This window comes from Ambystoma mexicanum, chromosome 3q (genome assembly GCF_040938575.1).
Source record: "Ambystoma mexicanum isolate Mex_15411 chromosome 3q, UKY_AmexF1_1, whole genome shotgun sequence".
NCBI classification, from domain to species: Eukaryota; Metazoa; Chordata; class Amphibia; order Caudata; family Ambystomatidae; genus Ambystoma; species Ambystoma mexicanum.
The window spans coordinates 1,057,140,675-1,057,155,933 of record NC_090926.1 but is presented as its reverse complement, the minus strand read 5'-3'; the positions used below and the strand labels follow the sequence as shown (position 1 = coordinate 1,057,155,933).

The 15,259-nt window shown below is 51.7% G+C and overlaps 1 protein-coding gene across 4 annotated transcripts in view; it reads right to left on the bottom strand.

The window, feature by feature from the left end:
- The window catches only part of TMC6 (transmembrane channel like 6), a 608,423-nt gene that overhangs the window by 329,155 nt on the left and 264,009 nt on the right, over window positions 1-15,259 (bottom strand). For all 4 annotated transcript variants that reach the window (XM_069655255.1, XM_069655256.1, XM_069655253.1 and 1 more), the window contains exon 2: window positions 4,936-5,461. In XM_069655255.1, the coding sequence (XP_069511356.1) occupies window positions 4,936-4,991 (56 nt within the window). In that variant the 5' untranslated portion in view covers window positions 4,992-5,461. The remainder of the gene's footprint in view (window positions 1-4,935; window positions 5,462-15,259) is intronic.

Below are 15,259 nucleotides of genomic sequence, written 5' to 3'. Positions count from 1 at the left end.
AGTCCGATCTTCTGCTAGACAGACCTCTGCTCTGGCAGATATTGGGACAACAGTAGAAGGGAATAGGAAATGATGACGGTCTGCATGGCATGAGAGAGACAATGCGAATAAGGGCTAGAAACAACTAAAACAAAGAACAAGAGGTAAAGGAAAAATGACCAGATGCAAGGAATGAGCCTCTTCTTCGAGACTGGGGTTGCCACAGATATTTTGCGTCCTACTCCACGTACACCAGGGGAGTGGCAATCCTAATAAACAGAACTCTGAAATTTAAACTGTTCGCAACCAAAGGCGATGAAGAAGGGAGGTCGCTTCTGGTTCATGGCATTCTAGAAAATACAGAATTTATCATCATAAATTCCTACGGTCCAAATACAGACGGACATAACTTTGATTGGGTAATGACACACCTGGGAGAAACAAGATCCGCATCAATCATATGATCAGGAGACATGAACACCAATCTCGACCCTCACAAGGATAGGTCGCATTCACCTACTACGACGACGTCCAAAGCAGCGCTCCAAGTCCTCGAGATCTGCAAGGCATATGACCTCGAAGACATCTGTAGACGACAACATGGCGAGACTCGGGACTACACATTCCATTCCATTCCATTCCATTCCATTCCATTCCATTCCATTCCTGGGTCCATCAAACCAGCTCCCGCCTAGATTACATTCTTGTGTCTGCGCACAATCATGCTCAATGGTTAAATAGCCAAATATTGCCTAGATCCATGTCCGACCACTCGGCCGTCACAGTCGAATATGCCCCAGCAGAAGAGAGGAGGCACTGGAGATTCAAGACTGGGTCCCTGCAGCATCAGGTATTTGCGGATGAACTCTGTGCAGAAATCATATCGTTCCTTGAAATCAACCAAGGCTCAGTGACATCCATCGGAACAATATGGGAATCCCTGAAGTGCTACATCAGAGGAATATGTCTCTCCAAAGAACAAGGCATTTTGAAACTCATTAGGCGTGATTTGTCACTGAGTGAATCTAGACTGAAAGAGCTCGAACAACTACAATTACAATCAAACTTGCCAGCACCACAGGTGCTGTTATCTTTGAAGACCGAACTAGACAAGTTCAGAGAGGCTGCAGACAGAGAATTGAAATTCCTATCGCACGCCCACCAAGTCCGCCAATACGGAGAGGGCCAGAAACCGCGCGCCCTTCTGGCAAGGCCGATAGCAGCCGACCGTAAACCTACGCAGATCGAGCAGATCCGAAACCTTCAGGGCACCCTAGTACACACCGAAAAAGAAATAGCAGAGACTTTCCGTATCTTCTATCAAAACCTATATGCAACCAGTTTCAATGCCACCCAGGAGGTGCTGTCCCACAATTTAGCAGATATCGCCATGCTAAGAGAACCCCTAAATGCACCAATCACGACAGATTAATTCTCCAGGCCATTAAAGACCTACCAAGCACCAAGGCCCCTGGCCCAGATGGGCTGATAGTCGAGTTCTACAAAGCGTTTGCACCCATTCTCGCCCCATTACTACAACAGGTCTATGAGGAGGCACTTGAAAGCGGACTACTCCCCCCGGCCCTCCGTGAGGCTAATATGATATTGCTACACAAAGTCGGCAAGCCCCCAGAAGAATGCGGCTCATACATGCCAATATCCCCGATCAATTTAGATAACAAAATTCTGGCCAAGATCCTGGCTTCCAGACTCATTCCCCTTATGCCCGCAATAGTACTGGCAGACCAGGCTGGATTTGTTGCAGGCCGCAATACCACTTTCGGCATAAGACGCATGTTCGGAGTCATGCAGGCACTAGATCCCTCACACCAAGCGGTGGCGGTCCTACTGGACGCAGAAAAGGCGTTCGATTCCATTGAATGGCCATTTCTCTTTGAGATTCTTCAGAGAATGGGTCTCGGCAAACGGTTCCTTCAACTAATAGCCCTACTGTATAATCAGCCCCTCTCCCACATCATCCTAGGATCGGAAGCGATCAAGCTCCAGAGAGGAACAAGGCAGAGGTGCCCACTTTCCGCCCTGCTCTTCGCAATGGTGATGGATCTCCGAGCTAAGCATATAATGAGAGGTCTGTCCTTCGGTCCCCATAAATTAATAATCTCACTATACGCGGATGACATCGCCCTTTTTATACGAGACCCGACTACAAACTTAAATCCAGTAATTCGTGATATCATAAAATTCGGCAACTTCTCCGGCTTAAAGATCAATCACAGTAAGTCAATTATATTCCCACTCACTCCAGAGACCCATAAATTCCAAGACGACTATGGCTTCAAATGGGAAGACACTAACGTGCGCTACCTGGGCATTCACTATCACCAGAACCTGTATCAAGATAACTATGGCAAAGTAATTCAATCCCTACAGGGAAAGGTAGACAGATGGAAATCATTGCCACTCACCCTATGGGGCCGAGTGTCACTGGTGAAAATGGTGATACTCCCCAAACTTCTCTATCTATTCGTAAACCTCCCTCTATTAGTACCCCAAAAACAGCTCCAATACCTGAGGAGTATTATCCTGGAACTACTCTGGGTGGGCAAACCAGCCAGAATAGCCTAAAAGTCACTAATTCAGCCAGTAAAAAAAAGGCGGTATGGCACTCCCCGACGTGGGACGCTATTACTGGGCAGCACAAGCCCAATTCCTGGGGCATTGGTACGTGACGCAATTCATTCGTCCCCATGTCCAACTGGAGCGGGCCTTGGTATCCCCAAATTTTCTCAGAGCAGCTATTTTGGGTACGACACAAATCCCGCACCAATCCCTAAACCCGGTACTCTCCGCAATTCCACAATTGCCATTTGGAAAAAAAAAATAGCAGTAAAATGTAATATTCAAACCAGGTTCTCTCTCCCGGTAAAATTAATTCTCGGAATCCCACTGACCGCAGAGAAAGTCTATTTGAATTGGGTGGACAAGTTACAAATCAAAAGTTTAGGCGATCTCTTCGTCGACGGGCACTTCCTCACCCCCCAACAAGCCAAAACTCGCGGGGCCTCAGAGGCACCCTACAAACCTTACTGCCCTTGTTTCCCCAACAACCTGAAACTTGGCAACTACTCCACGGAGTCATCCAATCACAAGGGGAGGGTAAACTGGTCTCGATACTATATAAAACCCTAATGACAGACACAGCCCCGAACCCGACAACAACCAGAGTGAGATGGGAGAGAGCCCTCCAGACCACATTTTCAGACAAGGATTGGGACTATATTCTAGCACAAACCCAGAAGGTGTCACTAAACACAAGATACAAACTAATTCATTTAAAATGTATTCACCAGGCATACCATACCCCCGCAAGAATCCACCGATACCATCCCTCGACCCCCCCACAGTGTGGCCGCTGTGGTACACACACAGCAGACTTCCTCCATCTTGCATGGACCTGCCCACCAATACAGCATTTCTGGGAATCAATTTTGGAAAAGACTGCCGCAATAGTAGATATACCCATTGAACCCGACCCCAAGGTTACTCTATTGGGACTCACCAGACAACTCCCCTCCACAACGTGTAAACTAGGAGGGCTTCTGCTACTGTTGGCACGCAGAAGAATAGCAATGTCCAGGGGAAAGGGACCCACACCGACTACACAGCAGTGGCTGAAAGACATAACATACTGTAAGGACACGGAAACAAACTTCATCAAGCTACTGCCCCAGCACGCCCGACCACCTGACATCTGGGGCCCATATATCGCTTATATGTTTTCCACTGAGGGCAGCCACTCCTCCAGAAGTGCAACCCCAGAACCCCAAAAGAGTCTCATAGAAGGGTGTCCCAACACGTCCAATGTAAACAACCGCGGACTATTACGAACTCAGGCTCGGGTGTGATTCGGGGGGTGGGGGAAAAGGGGGGCGGGATCAGAGGCACAGTCACTTCCATGTATGTTTTGTTATGTCTACTTTCTCTGTTACTAATTTGTAAATACCAAAAATAAAGTTTTTTTAAAAAAAGGAATGAGCCTCTTCTTGTAGCCACAATACTGCCATGTGTCGTAGAGCATCGAGTGATAATGTGTGGGCAGCCATCAGCAAATTTCTCCTAATGGGCGACATAGGGATATAAAGAGAGGTACTATTGACAAAGGCCTAAACAATTGTAACCACTCAGCTAAGCATTTGTCAAACCACATGTTCCAGAGCAAACCGGTTAGCACAAACAACTAGCACCGTGCAGGAAGATCTATATGCACACTACTTCGTTTCCAAGAAGGATGAAAACAGGAAATTGGGATGCCCCCTTCACAACGGCACTCGCCATCCAAAGATTTTCATCTCAGATCATCTCTGACTGCAGGAACAATGGCACCAAGGTGTGACCGGCAGTGTACAATAAATCCTATTTCCCAGATTCTTAACTTAGGTGGATATTTTACACTTTTCACTTCAGGAAAACAAAGTTAAGGAAACTGATGCAAATTTTTACAAATTCTCCCTTTGCCGTCAGGGTAGAGTAAAAAAAGAAAAAAGTATTTGTGAGATCTTCAACATCAGCGTTAGGTATGATTTACAGCATTTAACATTTCACAGTTCTACACTTTCATGAGATCCCTGGCTGGGCACATTGTGGGGCTCAAAGGAAAATGGTCTGCAAGTACTACCTTCCGATTACACATGCTATCCAACACAGTTTACCCTTGCTGACCAAAAAACATATGCCATCATCCTACCAACATGCCAGAGAGTAGCATGTGGTTTCACTACTGTTTGACAGCAAGCCATATGAGGCCGACACCTTGACTGACTGCCCTAATGATGCGAAGTACGAAAGACATTAAGAAAATGAGGTATTAAAATGGCTTGGCGAGGATCCAAAATTGGAGAAAATGGCTAAACAGTAAATATCCAATAAGATAGAAAATAACTTAGTTGTGCCCCCACTCCTCCCCCAATGCTGCACATCTAAAAAATAGTTACTTACATAAGATCACTTCCAACCTCCGGAATATTAAGGATGATGGGACGTGGCTTGGACATGGCTGGGTAAAACGGATAAGACGAGCACTACCCAAGTCAAATGATGTCTAATAGAACATTGGAGTCCCTCAGATTTGACAAAAAATGTTTGTTCCAACTTCTGTGCACTGTCTTGCAATGCGCTCAGGATCCTGGCCTCAAATGTCTCAGGATTCCATGCAGAAGACAGTCATCGTTCAAGGGCTCTGCGCATGGATTCTCAAGTGCCTCAGGAAGCACTGCTACCGTGTCTCAGGGATCCATGCTAAACCCTTCCCTTATTGCAGGGTTCAAAGATGGGCCCTACCAGCGACAGGGGGGCTTCACACAAGCCGCAGCAGAGTCTTGAGGCCCTAGGAAGGCTCACTAGGGCTTCAAGATGATGGCCCATTGATCTCTGCACAGTCTTCAGATGGGAGGCACGCTGCTGCTGTATCTTTCTTCTGCGAAAACCGGATCACGTCATTGCCACTCGGCCAATGCGGACAGTTCTAAAAAGACAATCATAAACAAATCATGTACTAGATGCAAGTTTTCCAATAATTCAACAATAAGCAGTCTACTTTTTCCGAAAAATACTTGGTGCTCAGTAAGATTGCAAGCTGATGTCAGCTGAGCACACTATAGAACCCACTTGACATACATAATACAAATAGGATTGCACATTTATATAGTGTACACCGTAAATGGAAATGGCTATATGGCCCCCGAAGGAGCAGTTATTACACTTTATTAAAAGGGATCCCAAAGATTCATGGAAATAGACGGTCAGAATCATATCATTTGTTCTTCCCAGAACAAGAGTTTCTACCTAGCAAAGTCTTCACTGTGCTATACCCTTTCCCACCCCCTTTGCTTTGAATCCATGACCACAGGAGATCCCGTCCATTTACTGTGATCTCATAGGTCATTAATATGTCTGAAATGAAGATTTTTGTTGTTGTAAAAATAAGGAATGTACTTTTACTCTGTATTGCGCCAGGATTGTTTGAAAGCAATGTCTGCGTACTACCTCCATCGCCCATTTGATGCCTCACCTCTGCATCCTTGGTATTTCCTGCCCTCGAGTTTGAAACAATTATGCGCCAATTTGGAGCATTATAAAGACTTCCATTTATTTTTTTTAACTATATAGAAGTAATTCCAGTGCATAGGAAGTTTGCTATTCGATAAAACTGTTGAAACCTGAAGATCCAAAGTTGTGAAAACGTAGCTATGATTGTTTGGCTAGCTGAAGAGTTATGCGAGTTACACTGGGTACAAGATCGCACATGGACATATGGTAGGTACGTTTATTTCAACAATAAGAATCTGAAGCTATACAGAGCAATAAATTATAAGAAATACTTAGCACGATAAAAAGGAACAGTTTAGTTTAAAAAAACATGATAAAATATCTATTTTAGCGACATTTTAGAAAATCAAATAGTTTCGTTTTCATTGCTTTAAAGCACAAGAAATATAAAAGATAGCACAGTAGATGAACAAAGGATCTCAAATTAAGAGGATGAGCTAAAATGCTGCCCGACACTGGGTGAAACCTCAGAGTAGCGGAAGTGGTGTTCTCTTACCAATAGTGTGACAAAGGACTACTGCGCTGCAAATGTCGTAAGTGGAACAAATGGCGGCGGCATGGAACAGCCCCGAGTTGGCCGCAGGATGGAGCAGGGCCCCAGCGCACCTGATGATCCCATGATCCCCAAAAGCATATAATTTATCCATTTTGTGTTAGCTTTTTTATGCTATTATTGATTTTATGCAATGCCTCTTATATGGGTAATCAAATTTACGGCCATATATTTCCATCTCACTTCACCTCTGTGTGATTTTTTTTACAAAGTATAGTAGCATTTATATGGTTTGGGAGTATTTCACCGCATTCCCAGCCATTCCACCGCGCTATGCCCCATCCAGGCTTATGGGTGAGTGACTGTTACCATTACTGTTAACCTCTGCCCTGTGATTTGCAATTGCAGTGTCCGTGATTGAAGAAGGAGTGTGTGCAAGTTTGTGCGCAAACCTGCTTGTTCTTCACACTGTGCGCTAATTGGTAACAGACGACCCACTTAACACATTGGCGATAGGTGGTGGGGACGGTGCTTGTATAAAATTCACTATTGGAGTAACACTGTGGGGGATAGTTATGCCGCAGTGAAATAGGCAAGAAAAAATATCATTTGCGCTCTAAGCCGGGAGCTGAATTGGGGAAATTTAACAGCACGGGGAAAGCTCATCTCACAAACAAACAGAGCTCCCCTACAAAGCGCAGATTAAACACGAGTAGGTAACGCATGGCGGGAGAATCACGGATTACTTTTTGACAGAGGCTGTTGAGCTGGGCCCTATTAATGAACAAGGGGAGGCTCTGATTGAAAACTCTGCATAACAGATTTCATCCGTAACCATTGATAACAATATTTCTCTACTAGAGCTCTGCTACTCGCTGCAAAAATAAATCAATAATGTAGGAGGCGGCCATATGGCAAAGTCTGCGGTGGATTCTGGCTTGGGAAATGTCGGAGTACGCTGAGCGAGCATGAAAAGGGGACTAGTCAACAAAATGCTCGTCTATCGCCGTCTGTTCATCGAAACCATGGTCTTGAGTAGTGACACAGAGGTTCGTATCCTAGCGAACACTGACGGCTCCACGTTGGAAACAATGCAATATGCAATACAAATCTTACTGAATGTTGGGGGTCGCTGGGTGCCCCCACGCGTGCCCGTGAGCCCCTCCACCCACAGACTCAGGCTGGACACGTCTGTGTGCTTCGGGCTCCCCGGTCGCTCTGACGCGGCCGGGAACGCCCCGTTTATTTAAGACGCACGCGGCGACGTGCAACGTCACGTCGCCGCGTGCGCGTCTCCCTCACGGGGCAACGCCACACTCCTCCTTTTTCCGGGAGGAACAACAACAACAGACACTTCCAAAATTACACTGCACACAACATAGCAATTACCAACTCAAAAAGCCCATGCCCCTTTAATGTCAGCCTCCCGGTTCCCCTTACTCCGGAACACAGTCAATCGGCCCCAGCACATAGTCTCCGAGATAGGCAGGTCTCCCTCGCCCAGCCCTCTGGGGGTACCTCCCGCCTACCTCAGCCGCAGGAGTCCCAGCTGCTCCAGTGCCTCGTTCCGTCGACCCCACGAGTCCCCCCCGGGGGGTATCTTCATCCGGGAGGACAGTCTCATCCGGGTCAGGCGGGAGCTCAGCTCGAGAGTCCCCCAGTTTCTTAAAGAAACTCACATTCCGAGTGACAGCCGACTTCCCGTCCGAGGCTGTTACCATCGATCCCTTGACTGCCACCACGTCCAGCGGCTCCGGTTCATATGGGAGCGATAGTTTTCCGTGGGGATGCCGATTCCTGATCAGCACTTCGTCGCCCGGTTCCAGCCGCTGTGGACGAAGATCCCGCCGTATGTTCTCTTGATGTGTCCTCGCCTGTCGCTCCGCTTCCACCCGTTGGTCATCTATTACGCCGGGTTCCTTTTCCTGTACCTCCGGGAGGAGGCCTCGTGGGCACCTTCGGAACAGGACTTCAGCCGGGGCCACCCCCGTTGAGGCGTGTGGGGTGGTGCGGTACACTCTCAAGAACTGGTAAAGCGCCCGCTGGAGGGGCTGGCCCTGTCCCTGGGCTATCCGGAACGTTTTGTTCAATGTCCTCATCAGCCTCTCCGCGTCCCGTTCGCACGGGGCCACAGCGGGGACACCTTCCGGTGCGCCACTCCACAGCTCTCCAGAAATTCTGAGAACCTAGCGCTCTGGAACGGGGACCCATTGTCTGAGCACAGAGTCACTGGAAACCCATGGGTGGCAAAGATTTTCTCCACAGCGCCCACCACGTGCTCAAATGCCACCGACTCGACGAATTCCACCTCAGGGTATCGGGAGTATTCATCCACAATGGCCAGGAAGTGAGTGCCTACGGCCGTGGATCCGAAGTCCGCATGTACGACCTCCCACGGCCGGGTCCCTCGTGGCATTACTTCGATTTCCGGCTCCCGCTGGACTGGGGAGGCCGCCTGGCACCACACACAGGCCGCTACGAAGTCGTCCACTCTTTTTTCTAGCTCGGGAAACCACACCTTCAGCCTCAGTCTCGCCTTCGTCTTGGCGGCCCCTTGGTGACCCTGATGTGCCAGGTTGATGACTTCCTGAATCTTGGAGCCCGGCACCACCAGGCGATCGCCCCGCAGCAGCAGGCCCGACTCCGTGAAGGACAGTTCGTCCTTCACCTTCCAGAGTTGCTCGAGGGTCACTTTAGCTTCTTGAGTGCGCCCGGCCACCAACTCCAGCACCGACTTCCAGGACCCCGACCGCATCGAGCTCCTCAAGATGCGGAAACACTCGTCGTTGGCAGCCGCACTCTCCAGTTCGGGTAGCGGCATTGCGTTGGGGGTGGCACCCTCTACCACCATCCTGACGTGGTCGTCGGCTTCCTCAGCACACGAGTCTTGTGCGTGTCCTCCGTCGCCCACCGGGTGCCTGGACAGGTAGTCAGCCGCATTGTTGGTACCTGGCCGGTAGACCAGGGTGACACTATACTCCAGGAGGGCCAACATCCACCTCTCGATTCTGGCTGGTGGTTTTGAAGATGATCCGGCCATGATCGGAAGCAGCGGCTTGTGGTCCGTTACCACTGTCACGGGTCTCCCCAGCACATAAAGCCGAAAATGCCGACAGCCCCACAAGACAGCCAGGGCCTCGCGTTCGATCTGCGAGTATCTCTGTTCGGTCTCGGAGAGGGCTTTGCTGGCATATGCCACTGGCCTTACCCCCCCATCTCTGCCCACTTGGGTGAGCACGGCACCTAGGCCAAACGGGCTGGCGTCCACCACGATCTCGGACTCCAGGGCGGGGTCAAAAAAAGCTACGGTATCATCTGCTGTCAGGGCGCCTTTGATGTCCTCGAACGCCGACTGTTCCAACGGGCCCCACTGCCAGGTGGTATCCTTTTTTGTCAGGGCCCTCAGAGGCTCCGACCTCGAGGCGAGATTCCTGATGAAGCGCCCACAATATGTTACCATACCCAGGAAGCTCCGCACATCTGACGCCGACTCAAGGGGGCGCGCGGTCCTGATGTCCTGGACCTTCCTGGGGTCCGGAGATACACCACCCTCCTTGAAGATGAAGCCAAAGAACTCAATGGTCGGGCGGAGGAACTCGCACTTGTCCTTGTGGAGAGTGAGCCCCAGCGACTGCAGCCTCTCGAGGGTCTTGGCCAGACGTTTCAGATGTTCCAGTTCCGTCCTGGCAAAGACCAGAATGTCGTCACTAATGTTTAGGACGCCGTCCAGATCTGCGAGGGCGCCTCGGATCAAGTTCTGAAATACCTCGGCTGCTGACGACACTCCGAAACTCAGCCGCTTATATCGGTAGAGCCCCCTGTGGGTAGTGAAAGTTGTAATGTATCGGGACTCTGGGTGGAGGACAACTTGGTGGTATCCAGCTCGTAAGTCCAGCTTAGAGAAGAACCGGGCCCCCTGCACCTCAGCAATGATGTCATCGATTGTCGGGGTCAGGTGTCGTTCTCTCCTGATGGCCTTGTTGGGCAGCCTCATGTCCACACAGATCCGGACGGAGTCCGGCTGTTTTGGTTTCCTCGCCACTACGATAGGGGATACCCATGGAGTGGGGCCCTCCACCTTTTCGATTATATCCAGGTTCACCAGGTTGTCTAGTTCCCTGTCCACCTGGTCCCTTAGATGAAACGGGATCCGCCTGTGTTTCAGAGCCACGGGCTGCACCGACTCATCAATGTGGAGCCTCACGGGGTCACCCTTCATTCTCCCAATCCCTTTAAAGATGTCCGCATACTTGTCCAGCAGATCGTTGATGTCCTCTAAGTAGACTGAGTACGCGAAGCTCACTATGCCAAGGGCCTCCGCTGCCGCACAGCTCAACAGGGTATTGCTGCTCACCGGAGTCACGTAGAAGCGGGCCTTGATCTCCGATCCGTCATGCTCCACCTTGGCGACAAACGCACCGTCCAGCGGCAGGGGCTCCCGCCCGCCAAATGCAAAAATGCGGGCTCTCGGCGTCGCAAGCCTCGGGGGTGGGTTGAGCGCGGCATAATGTCCTCTCGCCATTACGTTGACCGAGGCCCCCGTGTCGACCAGCACCGGGACCGGCGAGCAGTTCACCTCCACGACGCATCTCGGCTGTCTCCTGCTCCTCCCCTTGAGGACTTCCATGCTGGAGACGAAGAAGATATTCTCCTCATCCTCTTCCTCCGCTTCTTCCGCCGGCGTCTCCTCTCCCGCCTGTTCCACTTGAGCCACATTGGGCGGGCGGTTTTGGCGAGGGGTCCACAGACGGGGTTGTCCCCTCGGAATCAGTACAGGCATGGTCGCCCTGCACACCCTCGAAAAGTGGTCGGGCACCCCACAGCGTCCGCAGATCTTTCCTATTGCCATGCACTCAGACGAGTGGGGGAGGTCATAGCCGCACTTCTGGCATGACTCCACTGGCTTACCAGCTCTGTCTCTGGGAGCCCCACCGGGCTTTCGCACCCCTCTGCCTCCTCGCCAGACAGCGCACACCTCTTCCGGCCTCGCTGCGCGGGATCCGGCCTCCATCTTGTTGGCACGGGCTTCCGCCACCTCATGGCACCGCCCGAGCTCCAGGATTCTGGGCAGGGTGAGTCCGGGCTCTCTCAGGACCTGTCGCCTCAGCTTGCCAGACGAACATGCCTGGATTAGCATGGTCCTCATCATGTCCTCCTCATCCCCCCACGCACACCCTTGGGATAGGCGGCGCAGGCGGCCATAGAAGGTGTCGAGCGTTTCATCCTCCTTTTGTCTGGCCGAGAGCATGACGAACCTCTCATAGTCCACGTTGGCAAGGGGGACAAAATGCGCGAGGAGGGCGGCTTTGGCTTGGTCATACGAGTTGTCCACCGGGGTTAACGACTCAAATATCTCTTGTACAGCTGCACCGGCCGAATACAGCATCGTGGCCACCTTGCTGTCATTGTCCGTGACCTGGGCGGCCCGAAAGTACATGTCCAGCCGTCCAATCCATCTTCTCCATCGGGGGCCCATGCTGGACGGAGGACCCGTAACGTCAAACTCCGGAATGGGCTGCAAGGCCGCTTGCGCCCTGGCTTGGGCCATGGCCAGGGGTGGTGGTGGTTGGTTCAGAGGAAGAGCGGCACCAACCGTGGGTGTAGGCAGCCCAGACGTCGCAGGATGTGGGGTTGGCTGTGGGGGATTCTGTTGAAACAAATCTTCCAGGCTTTCGTCCTGCGAATCCTCCGAAGCTGTGGCAGTCGCACCCTCCAGGGCGCCGAAATCACTCATGGGCCCAAGCGCACAGGCACCCTCATACTAGCCCTGAGGGCCGCAACTTGTACCATTCCCCACACTGCCACCACCCTCGTGATGATGAAAGGGTTGAAGATGCTACCTTGAGGCGTCTCGTTCCAACGTGGATCTCAGGAGCGGGCAAACCATCACCCACGTGATGATGAAGGGGTTGAAGAAGGTCCTTGAACCAAATGTTCCAAAAATTGAGCTTCAAAATGGAGTGGTCTGAGAAGGCCCAGCCACCTCAGTCCATCTTCCAGCTACCACACGACGTTACAGGCTGAAAATTGGCCAAAACATCAAAATTCAGGCATGGGCCTGCGGGTTATGCTGCCCGCAGTCAGCAAATCCAAAAATTGGGCTTGGATGGCCTTCCGACTCCAAACCGGAGCTTTCGGAAGTTTCTCCGCCACGTGCGCAAGATGGCCGCCAGCCGCGTGTATGGTCCGCGGCCGCAGCGTGAGATGAAACATCCGCGGATGTTTCGTCGTTGAAGAAAAAATTATCCGGGATCGCTCTCACCGCCGGGCCCGGGCGTCCAACACTCGTCGCCACTGTTGGGGGTCGCTGGGTGCCCCCACGCGTGCCCGTGAGCCCCTCCACCCACAGACTCAGGCTGGACACGTCTGTGTGCTTCGGGCTCCCCGGTCGCTCTGACGCGGCCGGGAACGCCCCGTTTATTTAAGACGCACGCGGCGACGTGCAACGTCACGTCGCCGCGTGCGCGTCTCCCTCACGGGGCAACGCCACACTGAAGCTCTGCATTAGAATTTACGAAGGAGTAGGGTTGGAGAGGTCACTGCTGGAGAGCGCTGAAACACTTCCAATGCTGGACAATGATAGTAAGAACGTAGACCGGGAAAAGGAAATGACAGTTTCCTAGCCTGGCAAACCACAAGAACTGCAACACATTGATAACGAAGAACTCATTGTGGCCAATGACGACGCTGCTAATAACAGCAGTGGAAGTATTCTTTTCACTCTCAAGGAAAGAAGAAGCTTGAAAAGATGAGCCACACTCAAAGCTAAGATGGGCCTGAGGCAAAGAGGACAGAAAGACTTGCTGAAAGAAATTGGAGAGCGCGTGGAGCCTGCGAATAAAGAAGTGAACGAAAACAAGAAGGTCAGTGTTAAGCTGGAGTTCTAAACTCTGACCTGGTGGGAAGAGGTTTTGGAGGCCACCCTAGTTTAGTGGAACAGGGGAACCTTCTGGACTAGCCAGACCAATTTAGGTAACTTGGCAGGTGGTCAAGACTAAGGCCCTCATTACGACCCTGGCGGAAAGTGACTGACCGGACCGCCACAGCGTAAATAGCGTTTCCGCCATTGCACGAAGGAGCAAAGTGCGGCCCATTCCGACCCATCGGGCACGAGCACCACGGCATGGCGGAAGTGCAAAGTCCGCGATGGCGGAAATGACCCCAAAACGGCCCACACCGCCGCCGTACGGCGCCCTAGGTGCAATACCGCCACCCATCACAGCGGACACCGCAGTGTGCGCCTACCGGAAAGTACGGTGACCGGAAATATACGGAAACGGAAGTAAAAACATGGGCCCGGAACGGGAAACATCCCGCCGTACACCTATAAAACCACAAAAACCACACAACCACTAAAAACACTACCCTGAGACACACCCCAACCCGTCATCCACCCTAGCGAAACCAAGAAAAATGGGAAAAGTAGCGAAGAAAGCGTGCGACCGCAAGCGGCAGGTCCACTTCTCCCGTGAGGAACTCACCGTGCTAACAGAGACCCTCCAGGAGAATGCTGCCGTCGTCTTCTCCACGCAAATGACCAGGACGGCACTTGCGAACAAGAAGGCCATATGGGCTCTGGTGGCACAGCGGGTAAGTGCGGTGGGGACCGCACCCCGCAACCCACAGCAATGCAGAAAGCGATGGGACGACCTGCGGATACGCGTCCGCAGCATACTCTCTGCCAACCGCAACATTGCCACAGCCACCGGGGGAGGTCCTGAATCACCCATCAAGTTGACCCCCTGGGAAGAAATCTGTGCCTCCACCATCGGAATGGAGAGCATAGAGGGAGTCGGAGGGATGGAGAAAGGAGTGCAGACATCCGAAGATTCAGGTAGGTGGGCCAGATAAAACAATGCTAAATCCACAATGTCCAATCATGTGAAGTACCATGTGTCCACATAGTGCAACAGAAACACATGTCCAGGAGAACGTCCACACACATCGGCCTGATAGCGCACTTTAAAACTCACAATAAATACATAAATAATTAAAAACCCCTAAAACACGCACTACACGTGCAGCAGGCACACCCTAACTGCAGGCTGCCAAACAACTGCACCCTCACTCCACACACAAATGAAAGCACCTCCAAGGCCCCGACCCAAATCACCCTCAGGTACCACCCCAATGCATGTGATACAATGCCATTCCAATTCCCACAGACCCATTAATAACCCTCGCCCTCCTTTACTCCACCACAGGGTCCGATCCAAACGACGAGCATCAGGACACCCCTACCAGCACACCTGCAAAGAGGGCCAAGACCAACGGCCAAAGACCCTCCACCTCAGCTGCACGCATCAAGACACGGCAGCAGCACAAATCAGGTGGCAGCACAGAGGAGGGAACATCAACAGGCACCCCAGCAGCCAGCATGCCCACAACACCACCACCACAGGTCCCCCCAACGGATGCCACAGAAGGCACTGCCTCTGGTGGCAGCAGCACCATAGGTGACACCCCATTGATGGCAGCATGCTCCGACACAGAAGACGGGGATGTCGAAGTCAGATCCATCCATGACCTGTCCCAATCCCCCTGTCTGTCCCATCCCGTACAACATGAGGATACCACGCAGGGGCACCCACAAGACGACGACTGGCCATCCCCCACAAGCCCTGTGGCAAGGCAACATGAGGTCAACAGCCCCTCTGTGACACCCCCGCAAATGGCCATGGCACAGCAGAGGCAACAGTCCCTCGACCAGTTAATCGTGCA